At 30.7% G+C, this 20,045-nt stretch overlaps 1 protein-coding gene across 2 annotated transcripts in view; it reads right to left on the bottom strand.

Moving 5' to 3' along the window:
• The window catches only part of LOC111003400 (ecdysone-induced protein 78C-like), a 33,035-nt gene that overhangs the window by 8,896 nt on the left and 4,094 nt on the right, over positions 1–20,045 (bottom strand). The window contains exons 1-2 of one of the 2 annotated variants that reach the window (XM_022273873.2): positions 17,727–17,872; positions 6,889–7,004 (exon numbers count right to left, since the gene is read on the bottom strand). In XM_022273873.2, the coding sequence (XP_022129565.1) occupies positions 6,889–7,004; positions 17,727–17,841 (231 nt within the window). In that variant the 5' untranslated portion in view covers positions 17,842–17,872. Of the gene's footprint in view, positions 1–6,888; positions 7,005–17,726; positions 17,873–20,045 lie in introns of those variants that run through there. The other variant, XM_022273874.2, reaches the window with a different exon arrangement.

Raw genomic sequence — 20,045 nt, 5'->3', positions numbered from 1 at the left:
TTCGCGACAATGCGTTCTCAAAGAATCCAGCAAAGGTAATACGTCTGTTACAATTAGCTAAGGTGCTAATTAGAACGACATTGTAATTAATATCTTGATTATTTTTTTAAAACAACATCTTAGCAAATATCTGACAATATCATAATCGTTGTAACACTTATCTGAATATTCGTTAACAATTTCGTCAAGTTGTGCAATAGGATTTCGTACTTCACCATCATTAATGTTTTCTATCTAATATTATATTAATGCAAATTAACAATGATGTGAAGGCACTCCTTTTAATAATATTTTTTAATCATTAAATTTTAAGCTTAGTTATTAGGTATATTTTTATCTAATATGTTATTTGTTTTGTTTATATAATTATATATAATAATTATTAATAAACGATTCGTAAATTCACAATATCCTATATTTTTTCGAATATTGCAGCCGACAGTAAATTGAATGTCCAGCGACAAAGGAAGAGCAAATGCAGTTAGCTGCATATATACTTTAATTTTTAACTGTAAGCCTTTCCGTCAAAAGGTTAAATGAAAACGTTCAACATTAAACACAGTTACATTGCCCGAGGCTACTTCCTTTAAAATAAAAACATAACCTCCTACAATCAACAAAGCAGTGCCGTCGCCAGACTAAATACGGCAAAATTCAACCCAAGTATATTTCCCTTTTTTTAATGGCTCCTGTTTTGGTTAGTACCTAGACACAAAGGGTGTGATCGCTTATATAGCCTGTATGATTGTTTAGTGTATACAGAAACAAACATTAGTAATTAGCTAAGGATTTAAAAGATTCTCAATTTATTTAATCACATTAGATAAGATGTCGGCTCAAAATATTGTTATTTCAATTTAAAAGATGACAAAATAGTTCCAAAGAGTATAGAATATAGAGAAATAGAAAGAAATTATCGATAACAGATTTCCCTTTTTTATCTTTAATTATTTCAAAATCTTCAATTTTTATTTATTTATTATGAAGGTATAAATTAAATTGAATATGATGATATGAAGGTGCAAATTAATCAATAATTGTAAGTAGTTGCATGCCTTATCATTTTCACCATGACATGAATAAAAAAATTTAATGTATTTTAAAACTTTATAATTAATAATATTGATATTTAATGCAAGAAACTTCATAATTTATTTTTTTCAATTAATTATAAACAATTAAAAATAGATGAAATTTAAATATTATTAAAATGACGTGACAATGAACGCGCCATGATTGGTCACCATAGTTGTGACGTCATAATATTAAACAAAGCTATTTATTAACAGTACAGCGTTTACTGCTATTTCACGTTACAAGATAATAATATTGAAAATGTATTACTTCAATACGAGCTGTTAGTTGGTTCCGATTAGCTATATGTGTTAAAGGATTTATTAAGGCGAAGTCGGATAGTATTCCTGATGTTGATATATTTATGATCACCGATTTTTTTTTGTGATGTTCTGTTTAATTCTGCTGATGTTCGAGGTGTCAAGGCATCAAGGTAAGTCTGTTAAAACGTTATAATAATAAATGACAATATTTAAGTATTTATTCTCCATTATATTAAATATAATTATTTAATTTATAAAAAAAATAATCTAATAATGAAATATATATATATATATATATATATATATATATATATATATATATATATATTTACTTCACTATTAGATATTAGATTTATATAATGTTCGAGGTTATATAATATTTATTAATATATATATAATTTGATGTATGATTCAATTTGATGTATGTATATAACCTCGAACGTTATATACATACATCAAATTGAATCCAAATCATTACATAAAGATACATGAATTTATTATTTCAGCACTTTAAATTATCAATAAATTGTTTTAATGGTATGGTATATATAAATTTAAATATTAAACAATGTCAACAAAATTAAATAGATCAAAACACTGTATTTATTATTTTTGCATTGCAATGCAATGAGAGAAAACTGACGTCACACGCGCTCGGGTTTGTTCGGGAGTAGTCGGCGTGTCTCCGGTTCTGGATTCAAAAATATTTTTTTTATTTTGAAATAACTATTGAATTATTGCGAAAAAAATTGTCTTTCCTTTTATCACAAAAAAAATTTTTTCTTCAAAACCTAATTATAAAAATAATATACTGTGGTTTAGCTTCCATCAGCAGTATACAATTAGGTGAAATAGGAGCACGCACTTACATTATAGTGAAAACAAATACATCTTTAACGGTTAAAATTGATAACATAATATCAACTTAAAACTGAAGTATTTCCGAATCAATTCGACTTAGAGTCCTTCAAGAAAGCGTACCAATTATTTAAAGGCCGGCAACGCACTTGCGAGGCCTCTGGCTTTGAGAGTGTCCATCACTTAACATCTGATGGGCCTTGTGCCCGTCTATAAAAAAATCACCGCAAACACGAATTCATGTCCGACGAAAAAATATTCGATGTAAATGATTTATCGAAAGAGTTTCAGCCCGAGGCCCTATTAGGGATATTTTAGTACATGTAGAGTCATCAAGTTAGCGTCAACCTAAATCCGATCAAATTAACGTCGGGTGTTAAACCAATAACCACAGAGTTAACAAGTTTAAATGCAGTTTACGTGATAATTAAATGCCACACTTCTTTTGCGTTGACTTTCCGCAGGTCAGGTTGACGAATATACCACACAGACATGTAGGTGGTACGGGGTAAAATAAAACTGTTTTTAATAATATCAAAATCCTTCATAATATTATAATTTTCAACTGAAGATCCTAGGCCTCTGCGGCCGCAACTACTCTTCTTTCATTACGGACTTTTTAAATAAATAGAAGTGCTGTAAAAGTGTAAGTGATGATAGAATTAACAAGTCTCGAACAATTTTGTATTGGCTTTAAAATCAGCGTTAAAAAAATTCTCATGTGTTATATCGATCGCATGTGAGTAATTTGGTTATAATTAAGCGTATCCCGTCAGTTTCGTTGCATCGAGGGTTTCGATCTGGACATTAATTAACTTTGTTATTGTGTAATTACGGGAGCTGTTAAAACTCCAAAATCTATACGTCATTTACATTTTTAGCTAACGGTCGACGTTGGAAAATTAATCCATTTTTTTTGTTTTTCATAAATGAAAGCTCTCTTTAAGACTATGACTATGCTACTCGTCTTTCCATACGTTAATATTGTTTCCTCTTAATAATAGTAAGTAAGTGTAGCTTATAATTCATATTGATATAAAATTATTTTTAATTTCGATTTGCCAGTACCATTTGATAAGAGTTTTCTTTTAGCTTATTACCTGGTACTTAAATAATTATTACAGAGTAGAGTTATCAGTTATTCTGATGTATATTAAGGATTAAATAGGCAAGTGGCCTATTTCACATTTCCCTATATATAGGAAGGAAATTAAGTACTAACCACGGAAAATTCTATAATATTTGGTATTCAAATATTTGGTCAAGTATAGATAAGCTCATCGTTAATTGGCAACGATATAATTATTGCTTTGAATGAAAAACAGATGTCGAGGATTTAATAACACACACACACAAACACGTATTCAACCGTTTGAATCTACCGTTAATTATTTGTTATTACTTTTTTTTCTCTTTATTTTTCAAAATAATATAGTACAATATTGTTTGTATTAATATAACCATTGCAGTCTTGTTTAGAAGCGCGCTTAAAAGGGCTGCATTACATTTATATAATTTAAGTTACTAAGTGGTTTAAAAAAACAATGATTAATAATGAATTTTAGCAATGAAAAAATATTTAACGAATAGCACAATTTGGCGGTATCACTTAACATCAGGTGAGCCTCCTGCCCATTTGCCCCCTGTCCTATAAAAAACAAACCCACGGCCAACTTTTGTTCAGGCTGAGAGGATAGTCAGTATCGGGAGCCAATGAATTCCTCCTTGTATGATTCCCCAGCACAAACTTAAAAAACTCCTGTACCTCTATGTCGAAGGAACTTATTTTTGAAACAAAAATAATTCAGGAAAAAGTAGAACATGAAGCTATTTCAATCTTCAGACTGAAGGAAATTATAGAGTTATTTTTAAAATGCAATTTCATCCCAAAGCGAAGGCAAAATGTATTCTAATAATAGTGTCGGTCCTATAGGTCTCGAAATAAAAGTGTAATAATTCTGATACTATAGACGGACATCGTTCAGCGACTTTGTAAAGAGCTTTGATAAAAGATCGGGAATGCATTCGCTTTGTGTTAGAAGAGTATAATTTAACAGATGGTCAATCATGGGCACTTTTTTAAATTTGTTTATTTTTATATAAAGATGGAATTTACCCTTTGACGCCATGTTTATTGATATTTTCTGTATTAGAGTACTCGTATGTATTTTCAAATTCAAATTAAGATACTATGATAAAAACTGTCATATGTCTGGAAATGCATTTATAGACGTTTTCAGAGGTGGGTGGGAGGCTTCACGAAATTTATTTAGTTCACGTAAAATTAATTACCCTTTGTGATCGTCACATGCTTTTTACAGGCATGAATGAGAGCGTATTCATGAAGTGAGAAGGTAATTTTATTAAGGTTTGATTGTGATTGAATAAAAGCAACTCTGGTCATATTACAACGGTTGGTTACGTCGGTTTGAGGAGAGCAAGCCATGGCTTTTTGGCTTCATTTGGCCCTTAACAATCCTCTGGCAACATCAACAATGATTGCAAACAACTTGTCAGATTGCTCAGACACAAAATTTGAATTTGGAATTATATATGTTTTATTTAAAGTATTTTTTGGATATATCTATCTGAGTATAGAAAATTGAGTGTAGTGTTTAGTATATGCACTGCAGAAATAAAGTATAATGATGGTAATAATGACAGGCATAAACGCCGAACCAAATAAATAATTCAAAAATTATTTCATAGAATTTTGCTGAACTTTAAAGCGTATGAAGCTATTATTACATTTTTCAAATCAATAACGCCTCTACAAGTAGGTTAGTTTCATAATTAATTTCATCGTCGATGAAAGTATAATTTATTAACAGAACTATGCATGCAATAACATGGAAAAATTACTTACTCTAAAAATACATTAACAGAGTTATTATCCAATCATTTATTAAACCCGTACCATTATCTCGTAAAGATACAGGTTATCAATTTACCGACGCTTCAAATAATCTAACATAAAGAGTTTCTTATAGCTAAGAGGGGGATTTTTTAGTGAACGTTATACAACAAATATAGATTTATTAAAAAAAACATTTAGAAATTAACTGGAGAGGTAAATTCTCCGAAAATAATGTACTAAGCTTATCTGATTGCAGTTGGGTAAAAATCAATTCCTTAACATATTTTTATATATACTAATTGTAGTAGCAGTCAATATTCAATAATAAATAAATATAAATTTATTTAGCTTATATCAAGTTAATAAGCTAAAAAAATTTATATTGTTCTCGTTTCATTTTTCAACTCAACAATCTAAAAAAAATAACAAGCATCGAAATATATCAGACAATCAACAATCAACTCTGTTAATATCAGAATTCAACTATTAATTTTACAATATATTGAGACCTACGGATGAGTTATTTTAAGAAACTGAATATCGTATATTACGTTTGTATTTTCATCAGCGATTATTTATTCAGTCTAAACTAAGCCAGTTTATTTACAGACAAGTTTAATATAGCCTTTCGAATGCCTCTTATGTGTCACACATCGCTTCCCACAACATCGACACAGCAGTTTCACTTTGTGTCAATGATATTGATGTACTGGCCTAAAATTTTGTGTGCCGAATTTGGTAAGTACACGAAACATATCAGTGTTTGTTTAATTATATTCGATTGAAAACGTGTCATTTAATTAACATTATTGGAAGGCAAACGGTTTGCTGTTTCAAAAGAGTATTTATATCACATGTAAATTTCCATCAAGGGTTTATTCGTTTGATATTTTTTCTAATTATTGTGAATAATTTTGTTACATTTAAAAAATATTTTTTATCTAATAAGTAATAATTTACTCTACTTATTTTATGGTTATTATGTTTAATAGTGAGGCAATTCAATTTGTAATAAATTTCATACAGTGCAACTCTGACCCTGTTATTCGGTACAAAAAGAAAATCTTTTAAATTCGTAAATTTAGTTACACTAGTTTATGTCCAACATGAATTACAATTATCACTAAGTGAAATTAATGTCAAAATGCACTGCGTCAAGGGATATGTACATCTGGCGTACATACGAAATGGCCTACATTTCAGGATCCTCGACTAGACACCACGCTCCCAGTAACAGCACCATTAATAACCTACTTAAAAGATTTTTTTGTCATATAATTAAAGGCTATTAATTTTTAATAAATATATTGTCTCATTCCTAACTTTGGTCAAGTGTTGTTTATTATTAATTTAATATTGCAATAGTATATCCATGTAATAAATGAGAAGAAAAAAAATACAAAGTTTACCTGTGTTATTATAATTGTTATTATAAAAAATAAGTAAATGTCCAATATCGGAACAGGAATTTAAAAGTTAATTAAGGAAAGATTTTGAAATATTTAATTTAGTCAAACAACGTTAAGAATCAATTTTTTTTTAAAGTAATATCCTAACTTTGTGTCACTTGTTATTAAAAGATACGCAAGTATTTAAATGTCACATTAAATAAAAGACAAAAACAGTTTTTTAAAGCTAATATTTACTATGAAGTTTATAAGTGAAAGTAAATCAATTAAAATCAACTTTTCACAAACATGCAAATTAAATTATTTTCTGTCGTTTTTATTCACAAAATATTGAAAATATTTTAATAAACAGTTATATTATGTAAAGTTATACGCACCGCGTAGCCGTGATTCGTAGCCGCTCGTAACTCGTAGCAGTTGCACTTACCTTGCAGCCTTCGCACGAAGTGACGCCGTAGTGGTATCCAGATGCTTTATCCCCGCACACCTTGCACGGCACTGTCGCCTTCCCGCTCCCTGCGCCTGCGCCCTCCGCTTGGGTCTCTGCAACAGATTGCAAATTATCAAAAGGTCCAAGAGATGGATGACATAAATTTTTTATCTTTACGAAAATGGTCAGAATTACCTCATTCAATAATAAGACACTCATCAAAACAAGTATTGGTAGGAATTAAAGCCGTGATTAATAAATTAATTGTTACATTTTAAACAACATGTATGCGTTTTTATATATATTTGTTTCTTGTCATACAATGTTTGTAATATAATATTTAAGTATCTATCTATATAAATAAAAATGAATCCCTATTTCCTTTGGTCACGGCATCACGTTGGAACGGCTAGACCGAATTCGTTAACTCGTTTTTGTTGTGTTTGTTATTGTCAGGAGAAGATTGTTATTTAATTAGGAAAATTGCGCGGAAATTAGAAACTTAAGAATACCTATTACTAAAATTTAAGAATACCTTAATTACATATACTTAAAATAATAATCAATAAACTTATTTAAAAAAGGTAAAATATGTAATAGAATATACTTATAACTAGATCAGCAAACTACATGAAAAATCTTTTAGAACGGGAGACAAGAAAATGTACGAGCTATGTGTAGGTATATAAAATCTTTATATATACAATTTTGCTGAACGTATGTATGTCACTGAACTCTTTTTATATTTGGATGTTTTTTGTATGCGTTTGGGAGGCGCCTTGGATGGTTAAGTTTTACAAATCAGGCTGGCAGATGGCGCTGCAGTCGGTTCTCGCATACTTTGTTTAATATACTAATCGCTTGAAATATCATGCAGGACAACGTCTGTCGGGTCCGCTGTATATAAACGTCTTATGATATTCTGTTATAAGGGTGTGTTATGAGCATGTATCTCAACGCCTCACTAGAGAATCAAATAGATTAACTATTAGGAGCGCTTTCAGTGCATATCTCAAAATTGATGAACCATGTTTAGGTATGGTGGCCCAGATAATTCGGATTCCGTTTGCTTAGCGTGCGTTATTTCTATGAACGCCGTACATATTTCCTATAGCATTGTGTGGCAAATTCATTATCTCTCATACCGAAGTATGATTGTTTTGTTCACAATTGCTGAAATAACTTCCTTGGAAATCTCTCTAAAGCATCTAACTAGAAATACTTTAGTCACAAATATTTTGCTGGTGTGATTAAATACATTATTTCATATGAATACGTGAGTTTCTGTTTTGTAGTAATAGTTTATACTTAGAATAATTACAAGCCATTGTGTTTATTCTAAACAAAAGAAAATTCACAAAAGAAAACTAACTAACTATAATTCTCAACTAGAAAAGTCTAAAGTTTCTAATTTGAATAATTTATCGTATTTTATTACTTCAATAAAATTTGTGTATTTTATTTATTGAATAGTTGACTCCCAGAAAGGGCAGTCATCGCAGCATCGACCTAAAGCCTACCCATTTTACTGGGTGTGTTGCCGGCCTTTGAAGGAGCAGTAGTCTCTTTACTCTTGAGGTCCTATCTCCAAGGAATGACGGTACCACAGCTTCAAGAATCTGTCTTGTAAAGTGGAGCGTAGAAATATTAAATATGTAATAGATTGTAACTTATTGAAAATGAATTTTATTTGATGTTGTGTACAGAAAAAATAAGTTATTTTTAGTCAATGAAGCTGTCAACTCCAAGCATTGTATGTGTAACAATTCTTGCCGGTGACAGTGGTATAAAGGATTACAATAGATTATTGATTTAAAATAGAAACAATTGATTTCTGGTACGTAAGAGTGTACAAATTCTTAAAAGGCCGGCAACGCACTCGCGAGTCCTCAGGCATTGAAAGTGTCCATGAAAGTCGGTGCCCCTTAACATCAGTGGGCCTCCTGCCCGTTTGGTTCCTTTTCTATAAAAAAACGTCATTGAATTCCTCGTGACATTTCCTAGGAGATGCCAACAATTTTAATAAAAGTGTAAGTAGAAATAGAAAAATTCGTATAAATATGTTAGATAAGATACCATCTAAAAATTAAAATTAAATATTAATAGCAAACGAAGGATAAAACGCAAGTACCTATTTGATATTTTTTTTAATTATCTTAGCCAATTATTAAAATTGTTGGCATCTCCTCGGAAATGTCACGAGGAATTCAATAAACGTTTTTTTATAGAAAAGGGACCAAACGGGCAGGAGGCCCACTGATGTTAAGTGACACCGCCGTTCATGAACACTTTTAATGCCAGAGGGCTCGCGAGTGCGTTGCCGGCCTTTTAAGAATTGGTACACTCTTACGTACCAGAAATCAATTATTTCTATTTTAAATCAATAATCTATTGTAATATTGCAAGCTACTGAATATATTCGAATGACGAGCCTAAATACCGTTTAAAAAAATATTTTTTTATTTTTTTTATATATTTTTTTTAATGGAATATATTATTCTACTGGGTTATAGTTGGGTTTCGGAAAATTATCGACAGATGTTAAGTCACTCTCAAATAATGAACTGAAAAAATTTATGAATCTAGGCCACCGATTACTGGATTATGTTCAATCTCGCAAAAATTAGTTTAGCCTCAACATCCGACGCTGGTTCGCTCCTTAATCTAAATCCAATTGTCCACATTACTGGTGATGTACCGGTTCTAAACTAATTAAACAATATTTACTATTTTTATCATGTTTATCGGAAAAATACTTTAGCGGCTTGATGTAAACTCATATTATATATAAGAAGAATGTTTTATTTTTATTATTTATATAAAAAGGGAATTGTTTGTTTCAAATAAGAAGATGGACTGTAGATTTTTAATTGTAAGGTAACTGAAGGGGAGGAGTAGAAAAGAGAGAGGCGTCCTTTTATTATAATTCATTTAAATTAAGCTGATTAAAGATACTCCAAAAAACACTTGATCTATACAAGTGATACTTCAATTAGAAGCATGATTCGTAAAATAAAGCAAATTTCAACCATTTTGTCTCAAGATATAACTAATCCATTTTAAGTCAGTTAAGAGGATTTAATGAAATGGGCTTCGCACATTGAGTATATTATCAAGTTTCAAAATAAGAATTCATTTTAGCAATATTTATGATCTTAACCTTGACGTTGGCCTCTTTTCCTTCTGTTAGTCTACCTATGCAAAGAGCTGGGATTCTAGCAATCAAATCAAATTAATTTTATTCAGTTTAGATGCTTAGGGCATGCATAGGCATGATGAATGTGAAGATTGTTTACAAAATTCGCGAAAGAAACAACAAGAAAACAACGCCATCCGTTCGCAAAACTACCAGGAGGCCTTCTTCTTTTTTTTTTATAGAACAGGGGGCAAACGGGCAGGAGGCTCACCTGATGTTGTTATGATAAAAACGAACAAGTATTAATAGACTTGTCTGATAGACGTGACATCTCTTACTCAAATAAAGCCTGCGTTGCCTGAATTTGATACTTTAAATTTTAAGAAGCTTAGCGGTTTAAATTCTCGTCTACTGTTGTGCAACGAAAAATATCAAATTTATTTTATATTTGCGGAGTACAATAGAAACTTATTCTGTGAGATGTAACCCTGAACTGTATTCAATATTAACTTTCTTTCAAGTCTGTCGAGTTACTTACAGCGTATTACATCTCAAAGAACAAGGACTTAACACTTTGCTAACTAACGCCCACTTGTAATCTGAGTCCATTCTCTCGGAAAACTGAACAAAACTAGGTAGATTTTTCATTGTTCTTCAATTTTCTATACTAATTAAAAGTTATATGACATGTTTAAGAGGTTCTGAAAACGAGCAACTAACCAAAACCACTTAGCCAGCGATGGATAGTTAACATAAAAATCAGCCATATTTGGTTGACAATTGAAAGATTTTTAAAAAGACTTTTGTAGCCCCTTTTAAATAAAGGCGGCAATAGTGGTTGCGGCGTGAAGTAATAAACAATGACGCCTGCCATAAAATGTGCTGCATCTTATGAACTACTCCTTACATCTTCGTTTTTAATTAATCAGATGTAAAAGTATCATTTGTAAGGACGTGTACGGCTTCATATTAATATTGTCTCTTCATATATTTATTGTAATGAGTCTGACTTATTTTAAGCAGCGTTTCGTTCAAGTATTGCAATATGCTTCTCGGAATGCTAGAGGGCTTAGTTAAGATGGCTTAAAAGTATTGTATGTAGAAAGTCGAAACTAAATTTGTATGAAAATGACAGTTTGTATCGACATTGTATGTACAATACTGTTAAGACATCTTGACTAAACAGTTGCCAGTGATTTCAACCAGGCGCAAATTTATATATATTTAATTAGCGCCTGTAAAAATAAAATAGCAACAAAAAGATCATGTACGTTTACTTAGAACTTAGAAACAATTGTTTCTAAGAAATCATTTCCAGTAAATGTAATTATATTTTCTTCTCCTACGCATTCTATATGAGTTTTCTTATTGTAAGGCTTTGATTTTAGCCTTCATAGTCACGTGGGCGACCCCCGACTTTGCGCCTGCGCAGTCGATCGATAAAGCTACAAGTTACGTAACTGACTTTCTTCCGCGAACTGATCTCGCTCTAGACCTCTCACTCACACTTTACTAGGGTTGTTAATATTTATGCGATGATAAAATTTTACATGTATCATGTATCTATTGACAGAGACAGAGTTGAAATAAAGCCAATTAATATCATAATAATCATCATTAAGTAGAACAAATATATCAAAATATTTATTATTATTAATCGATCCACCGTTAAACGCATGTTTATCTTGTTGAAATTAAATTGCCATATTACAACATTTTTGTTATTTAGTCTCAAAATTTCAGTTAATGAGAAAGTGGCTCGGCTGAGGGTTTTGCAAAGTGGTAATTTTGAAAAAAAATATAAAATTATGATTATTGCGTTCGGGGCTATTACATAATCCTAAGAGGCAACCCTACTAATTTTACTTGAGTACTGAGAACAGTTCAACAAACTGCGTAAGAGTCGAACATTGAACCTATACTAACCGTTACTCTATCTCTTTCTAGCGCCATGCTGAGTTTCTGTATGTCTCTTTCTAGCCCCTAATACCTTCTCTCATAATTACCATTAAAATTAATCTTCTTTAGAATCGTATCTCAAAACATTTATTGGTTTTGAGCCAAAATTAAAAAGCCTTAGAATATAATTTCGATACAAAAGACAGTTATGAATGAAAACTTATTATATCAAGTTCAAATAAAAAGTGTATTTTAGATACCTCATATTATTTTCGATCTTTTCAAATTAATTAATTCGCTATTCCCACGAACGAACACACAAAAATGCAAGATCTTTGATTCTAACAAAATAAGCAATCAATGTCTTGTGCCATAATTCCTAAAAATAGATCTATCCTATTATGAATACTTATGAATGCTTTAATTTTCAACTTTTATATTTTTAGACTGCCAAAGAACTCTGAAATTAGTAACACTCTTTCCAGGGCCATTTGGCAGTCTAGGTTTTGAATATTTGCCGTGGAAGCCTACTTCTAGCAACCGTATGCCAGCACAGTTTCCTATTGAAGAACATGTTTCTATATCTTTACTATCTTATTTTTTTTGGCAATAGCCTATATAAGTCATCTATTTATATACCAGTATATATACGTTCTGTAAGTTTTATCATTTTAGACTTTGGTAAATATTTATTTATTCAATAAAAGAACATGGCATTATGATGTGGCATCTCAAATATAAGATATATAAAAAATAAATACAGCTTATAAGGAGTAAAGTAAGAGTAACACAACTAAAAGAAACAAAACATAATAATAATTGAGACGAAATTAAAAATGTCAATTCTGAGTACACATACATAAAAGACAAAACAATATGTTGTTTATTATTATAATAATATTATGTTCTTATCTGTAATTAGCGCTGTTATATAATATATGAATATTCATTTATATAAGATTACTAGCTGCCCCCGCGAACTTCGTTTCTCCTTAAGGCCTGGCTACATTTTTAGTACATACCAACATGGAACATTTTGCTATGCTACCCCAAAGGGTTTTAGTGATTTTTCTCTATAAAAACCTCTGAGTTCAAATGATAAGTTTAACTTAACTAACAAATAAAAAATAATGGGTTGATTTTAGTGGGTAGATGAAAATTAAGGGTTTGTGTTATCGTACGTATAGATAGTAGCCGATTCTCAGACTTACTGAATATGCATAAAAAATTTGATATGAATCGTTCGAGCCTTTTCAGTATGGGAACGAACATTGTGACACAAAAATTTTATATATATATAAAGATTATTTAAAATAACCAGAACAACTTAAAATTATGGCGAATAACTCAGTGATACTTACAATGTCATAAACAACTTGTCATGTTCATTTATTTGTAAATTTATAATACATTAGTAAAGTATAATTGTAAATTTCAACTAAATCCATACAAATTTAGGAAAGTATACATGATGCTCTCCAAGAAAGAATAAACGCCTAATTACTACTTTTTGTTAAGCGCTGTGGGCAAGCGCCATGGGCAAGTGCCGTGGGCAAGCGCCGTGGTCAAGCGCCTGGCTAAATAAGTGAATTCAAAAACATCGATCACCTCATAACATTTTTAAAACATTTTACTTCACTTATGCTTAAACTTATGTCGGTATCGCTTACCTTATTTTATAAATAAAAGAAAATGCAATACGGATTTTACCAGATTATTAGGTACAAGTCTGAGCACAAGAATTAGCCCCTGGTGAGATGATCGAATCGGAACCTTAAAAAAATTCTGTCTACAAATTACTTACTCAAACTAACCAGGCTTTTTGCTTTTTACTCCGTTGCCACTACTACAATTATTAAATGGACGTATTACATCTGTGGTTTAATTTACTATATATGACTGTTATAAATTCATAATTAATTTATATTGTCGCAAACGCAAATTAGTAATAATTAGTCCCTAACCTAAACCATAATGAACCATACGTGACACATCAGTAATTTCCTCATTAATAATTAACGGTTCACAATCATATATAGCTAAATATTTTATACATAGCTTTGAATAACTTAAATAGAATAATAGTAATAGACGATTGTACTCCTTTGATCTTTTAATTAAAGTAACATTTTGTGTAGGAAAAAAGTCATTAAATGTTTGGCGATCATTTTTTTTCTTAATAAACAAGTAGGTTAAGATCGCAATTTTTTTCCTAACCGTACAAGTGAATGTTAAATACGCGCTTAGAATAAAAATACATACACTAATGTACCGCCGAGATTCGATGCATTAAACTACTGCTTTTAAAAGTCAGATGCTATTTCATATTTGAGAAGACGGCGTTTTCTTATTGACTACGGTTAATAGTACCGAATACTTTGATATATATCCCTAGTTAGTTGCTTAACTATATTTTATTTTGATCTATGTCTATGTTTAACATAGAAAACACAATAAACTTAATAGCGAAGTCTGGTAATATTTTATATATGTGTATCGCAATGAGCAAATTTAATATAAGACATTAAAGTTAATATTGATTTTTTTCTTATTATTCTATTTCTAAATACTATGAAACTGTATCATAGAATCCTAGTTCAAGTTTTACAGGTCATTTAATATACACAATATGAGAAGTATGCTAAATATGTTAATTGTTCATCTATCGGTGCTTTTGGATATAGGAAGTAAGTTATCCAAATCGGACCCTAACCTAGCCCAACGTGAAAGCGACTCTGCAATAGCAACGATCACGACGCTTGCATAACGAAAGGTCATTGACCCCTTCAGCTTCCCCACCCCTCCACCCGTAACCTGCTTGCTTCCGAGATTACTCTTATATTATTAACATTATGAAATCAAGTGAAACCTTTCATTTAGGTGAGACTAAAAAATTATATCAAAATTGTTCACTGCTATCATGAATCACATTATCACATTTTAACATGAATTTTCTATATGTAAAAATGTAGATTTTTTTTCTACATTGTAATATTTTTACTATTGTTATTTGAAGGTATATATTAATAGATATTAAAAAGTATTTTTTTTATTTTATGAATTCTGGCCCATGATTAATGGAGCATAAGCATTTCCAATGGAAACGATTAACAACTTAGCAGTAATATCCAATATCTTAAAACAAATATTTATAGTTGGAGTATCCTTTGTCAATGTCGATTGACATTTCCCTTCTCACATAAATAATGTTATTTTCCTCGGTGTAGACAATTACATAAACATTTTGAGATCATGAATATTGTATTGAGCCCTCGGGAAAACAATCGGACAAATATAAGCAGACAGATGGTCTGCTTTCAGCTTAAATCACTTTCGCTTACAGAAATATTATTTATAAGTCATCTCAAAATGAGAATGGGATCACAGAAGATGTCAGGTGAATTGTCAAATTGTAATGAAATAAAAGAATTAAGAAATGTGCGGGTGCTAAATTGACATGTTATTTATCACTTTAGTAAGTAGTAGAACAATTAATACTGAATTAATATAAGGCAGATCAACATATGTGGGCGTATCTATTAAAAGGACAACGTCACTGTAACCAATGATCAACCAATTTGAAAGATTTCTTTAGGGAAACAGATTTTTTTTATAGAACAGGGGGCAAACGGGCAGGAGGCTCACCTGATGTTAAGTGATACCGCCGCCCATGGACACTCTCAATGCCAGAGGGCTCGCGAGTGCGTTGCCGGCCTTTTAAGAATTGGTATGCTTTTTTCTTGAAGGAAATTTTATAAAATTTGATATATCTTTTAAATTTTAACTCTATTTATTAAACGACATCGATTTTTTTATGACGTCTAATAGCCCCAAATATATATGTTAATATGTTAATCGACTTAAAACATCTGTACAATTACATTCAATTTGATTTATTGTTTCACGTTAACGCTAATTAAGTACAAGTAGAATATGAAAATGACATAATATATTATATACATATTGGCATACTATATTATAAACATTACATATATAAACATTTACAAGCTGAGTTGGTGCTTTCCTCATTGAGTCTATCGCATAGCATAACATTACTCTTTTTTTATTTGTTTACGATACGCGCACACACCGTCACAAGAAACTGACTCCCTGAAGTTAGGTATAGTCAACATTTTTTTGTAATATATAAATAAACGTTATTCAACTCGATAATGCGTTATAATAAAACTTTCAATGGCTTTTCCTATTTTCTATTGTTAGTAAAAACGTAGAATATAATATATAATAATATAATAGATATTGATTTAATATTATAAATATTAATGTAACATAATTCTGAAACTAATTTAAAAAAATGTGGTTGGTCGGTATGAATCTATAGTTATATAGGTTATTATTTTATTTATAAAAAAGCGAAGAAAATTTTCTATAGCAATGTTTAATAACGGTTATTAAAAAAAATATAATAAAAACTATGTTTATAAATGTCTCTCCTTGATAATTTATTGTCAGAACTGAATCGGTTGAATAATTTTCCGCTTTCTGTGCCTACTAAGCCATAGCAATTACTGCGTATACTAATATTATTCAGCCTGATTCAGCCGTGTCGACTGGAGTTCATTTAGACTAGCCATCCGCACTGAATATATATTAGATGCGCAAAAGTACTACTCCACATCTTTTAGTCTCTCATGGGAAGTAAAATCTTCTACGGCCCTAGAACGGCACTATAACGGCCTACGGCACGAGAACTCACAACATTCGCTTGTAAGTCATGTCCTAACTTAAGACAAAACACAAACAAAACGCTTACCACGAGGGTAACAAAAAATTTAATTAAAAGCAAGAAAAAAACCCTAATCTTTTGTCTTATTTTCAACTGTTTCTTAATTACAGACTGCATCAGAAATTTTGGTGTCTTTTGTTTATGCTATAATGGTTAAAGTCAAATGAGTTCTTTTGTTTTAAACTGTTCAATTAGATTGGTTTCTGTAGTTTATGTTTGCATGAGTTAATTATACGCTATCACCATTACACTGATTTGAATGTTAGATAAAACCAATCATATGTTTGACTTGTTTGGTGAAAAGGCACAAAAAATTTAGGGTGGAAGAAGTTGGAGGAGGCCTTCTCCCGGACAGGGGCCGCATCTTAGTTAAAATTGTATTCATATCTATTTTATTTTATTTATGTTAATAGGATGTGGAAAAATAAAGGCTTATTTTTATTATTAGATGTTTGACTATATTTTTATTTATATTTATACTTTATATTAGTGAAACCTATTGTGGATACATCCAATGTGTTTATTTTATGTTTTATTTTTAACTTTATTTTTATTAAAAATAAATAAATAAAATACTTAATAAACTATCAAAATACAATTTAAGCTTACACAGACGGTAATTTAAACAAGAAATTGTTTTACAAATTTGTTGTAACCTTAATTGTTGTGACATTTTAACGGTAAGTAGGTTATGAACAATCAATTTGCTCACCACTGAAATGAAACGAAGCTTTTCGACCGAGCAAAACCTGAATATAATTCATGTTATTAAAACAAAAACTCAAAAAATAAAACGTTACAAAAAGTGTAAATGTGTAAATTATGCCATAACTTTTGAGTTTATACAAACACGCAAGTGCTTGAATGATTTAATAGTTAACATTTATATGCCAAGCATTTGTACAAAAACACACATTAACTAATGGAACTTAATTCAAGGTATTAAGGTTGCAAAAGCTCATCTCGATAATGCACAATAACATAGCTTCGTTGAACTAAAAACTAAATTAAACTTACCAATACTATAAATAAAAAATATAAAACACAACACACCTTTTTGCTGAGTTTGCGTGGATTTCGTATCGTAAAAGGAAAGGCCGAAATCGGTGTTATCGATGTTTAAACTTGCGCGAACGCATGAAGCGGTAATTCCGCCCCACACGTCCATATTACGGTCATACCTACACGACTATTGCGCTCGGTGGCCTACCGAATACTGAGCTTACTGAGAGCTTCCTTCTGTAGCCTCTGAGCTGGCTTTGCTCTCGCATTACAATTGATACTTCACTCTATTCAGAGCACAGACGCCCAATTTGTAAGGAGTAGATAATGGAATGAAACAGATAATAACAATTTTTTTTTTAATCCTGCAAAGTTTATATTTCAAATACTGTAAGTATAGCAATATGCTGGAATCAAAATATACCTACATTATTGATACGTTATGCGGTTATAATTATTTAAATAAAAAAAATTAGTCTGCAGACACAGATAAAAAATTTTAACAGTTTACTCTTTGTGAGCTTTACGCCGGCATGTCGTTGAAGTCTTATATTAGGAACAACAACTTTGAGCGCGAGCGTCGGTCTTGTACAGAAAAACAAAATAGATCTGAGCCATTGAAATAATAATTCATTTGAAATAGAGAAAAATGTATGTTCTTGGTTCTTTATCCATAGCCTATTTAGTACTGCAGTCCGTCAGTCACAGTTGTAAAAATTTCCAAACTATTAACTAAAACGTTTATTATATATATTAATATGTTAAAAAATTATTTATGTATATCTTTCGGGTTCTTTTTTTTCAAAAATATTTTATTTATTGTATATATGTTTTATATATATATATATATATAAGAATTCCACTATATTCTATTCTTTGCTATCTCCAACTCCAGCCATTCACCTAAATGAAATCATAAAATATATTTATTATTTTAAGCTACATCTGAGACAAATATATCTTTACGAAGACTCACATCATTGAACTAACACCAACAAATAAAATATTTAAATGATCTGTGACATATACATTACACAAATATATATAAGCCAAAAACAAAAGAACCATTTAAAAAGCATGTATAAAGTGTGTATATCAATCAAGTGATCGATAGGGAAGAATGTGGCTGTAAAAAATTAATAATATTGTGTAGAATAAGGGGTGTTTTTGCATTGTCACTAACGAAGTTTTTCGCTCTACCTATACTTAAAGCGGTATAATAAATCGTCTGTGGGGTGAAACCTTCAAAACACTTATTGAATTTCAAGAGGAAATTTACAATTCTTATTTTCAGTGGCCGTGACGTGCGAAGACCAAATATACAAATTTTGAACATCGGTAACTAAGCAATATATTTATTTTGGGATATTCGAGGATTTTGTCTTCAATATCCCAAAAAGTATACTACTGCAGTACAATATTAAGGTTGTTTTTTCTAGGCAGTTTTTGCCGCGCACCACCACTTTGTGGAACCAGCTGCCGACTGATGTATTTCCGAACCAATTCGACTTAGGGTCCTTCAAGAAAAGAGCGTACCAATTCTTAAAAGGCCGGCAACGCACTCGCGAGCCCTCTGGCATCGAGAGTGTCTATGGGCGGCGTTATCACTTAACATCAGGTGAGCCTCCTGCCCATTTGCCCCCTGTTCTATTAAAAAAAAATATACTTTATTAAATTTACCCAGTGTTAAATAATAAAATGTGTTCTAGATTTTTTGTAGATATTTCTACAATTTTAATATGTACATCCCGTAAGTTGAGCAAAACATTTATATACTTTTAATGCCTCTGCTAATGCAATTTAAATAAGGACTATTTACTTAGAAAAATATCCACAACGTGTGATTATTATAACAATACAGGAAATGAAGGCCCAAAATTTTAATCATTGTTGTTATAAAAAGTTAAATAAATAACGTTTAGGCACGTATATTTTTTCTTGGATTTTTTTTTTAAATAAAGTAATGTGACTGTTGTAGTCAGCGACAGTGGTATCGATTATTCTGTTACCTCAAACAAAAACAGTATTTTGTTTAATTAATGACTATTGATCGCCTTCATTTAATTATTGGCTTAATGCTATCGTTTGGATAATATATTAAAAACTATTCAAACCACAAATTCTGTTAAAATCATTATCCGCTCTCGCGATTTAAATTGCAGATCAAATAAGAACACACTAAGTTATTAGAAAAATATATTATTTTCAACAAATTTTCTAGTTACTGATGAGCTTTATAAATATAAAAAAGTTAACAATACTATAAAATTATGCGATATTCTTGTAGTCTGGTGTAAAAAGCGCAGCTTCTATGGCGCTCGCGCAGGAAACCGAGGGGTCATTGAACTAAGCATAGCTGTTAGAAGTTGA

The sequence above is a fragment of the Pieris rapae genome, chromosome Z (assembly GCF_905147795.1).
Source record: "Pieris rapae chromosome Z, ilPieRapa1.1, whole genome shotgun sequence".
Taxonomy (NCBI): domain Eukaryota; kingdom Metazoa; phylum Arthropoda; class Insecta; order Lepidoptera; family Pieridae; genus Pieris; species Pieris rapae.
This window is presented reverse-complemented; position numbering and strand designations above follow the sequence as displayed.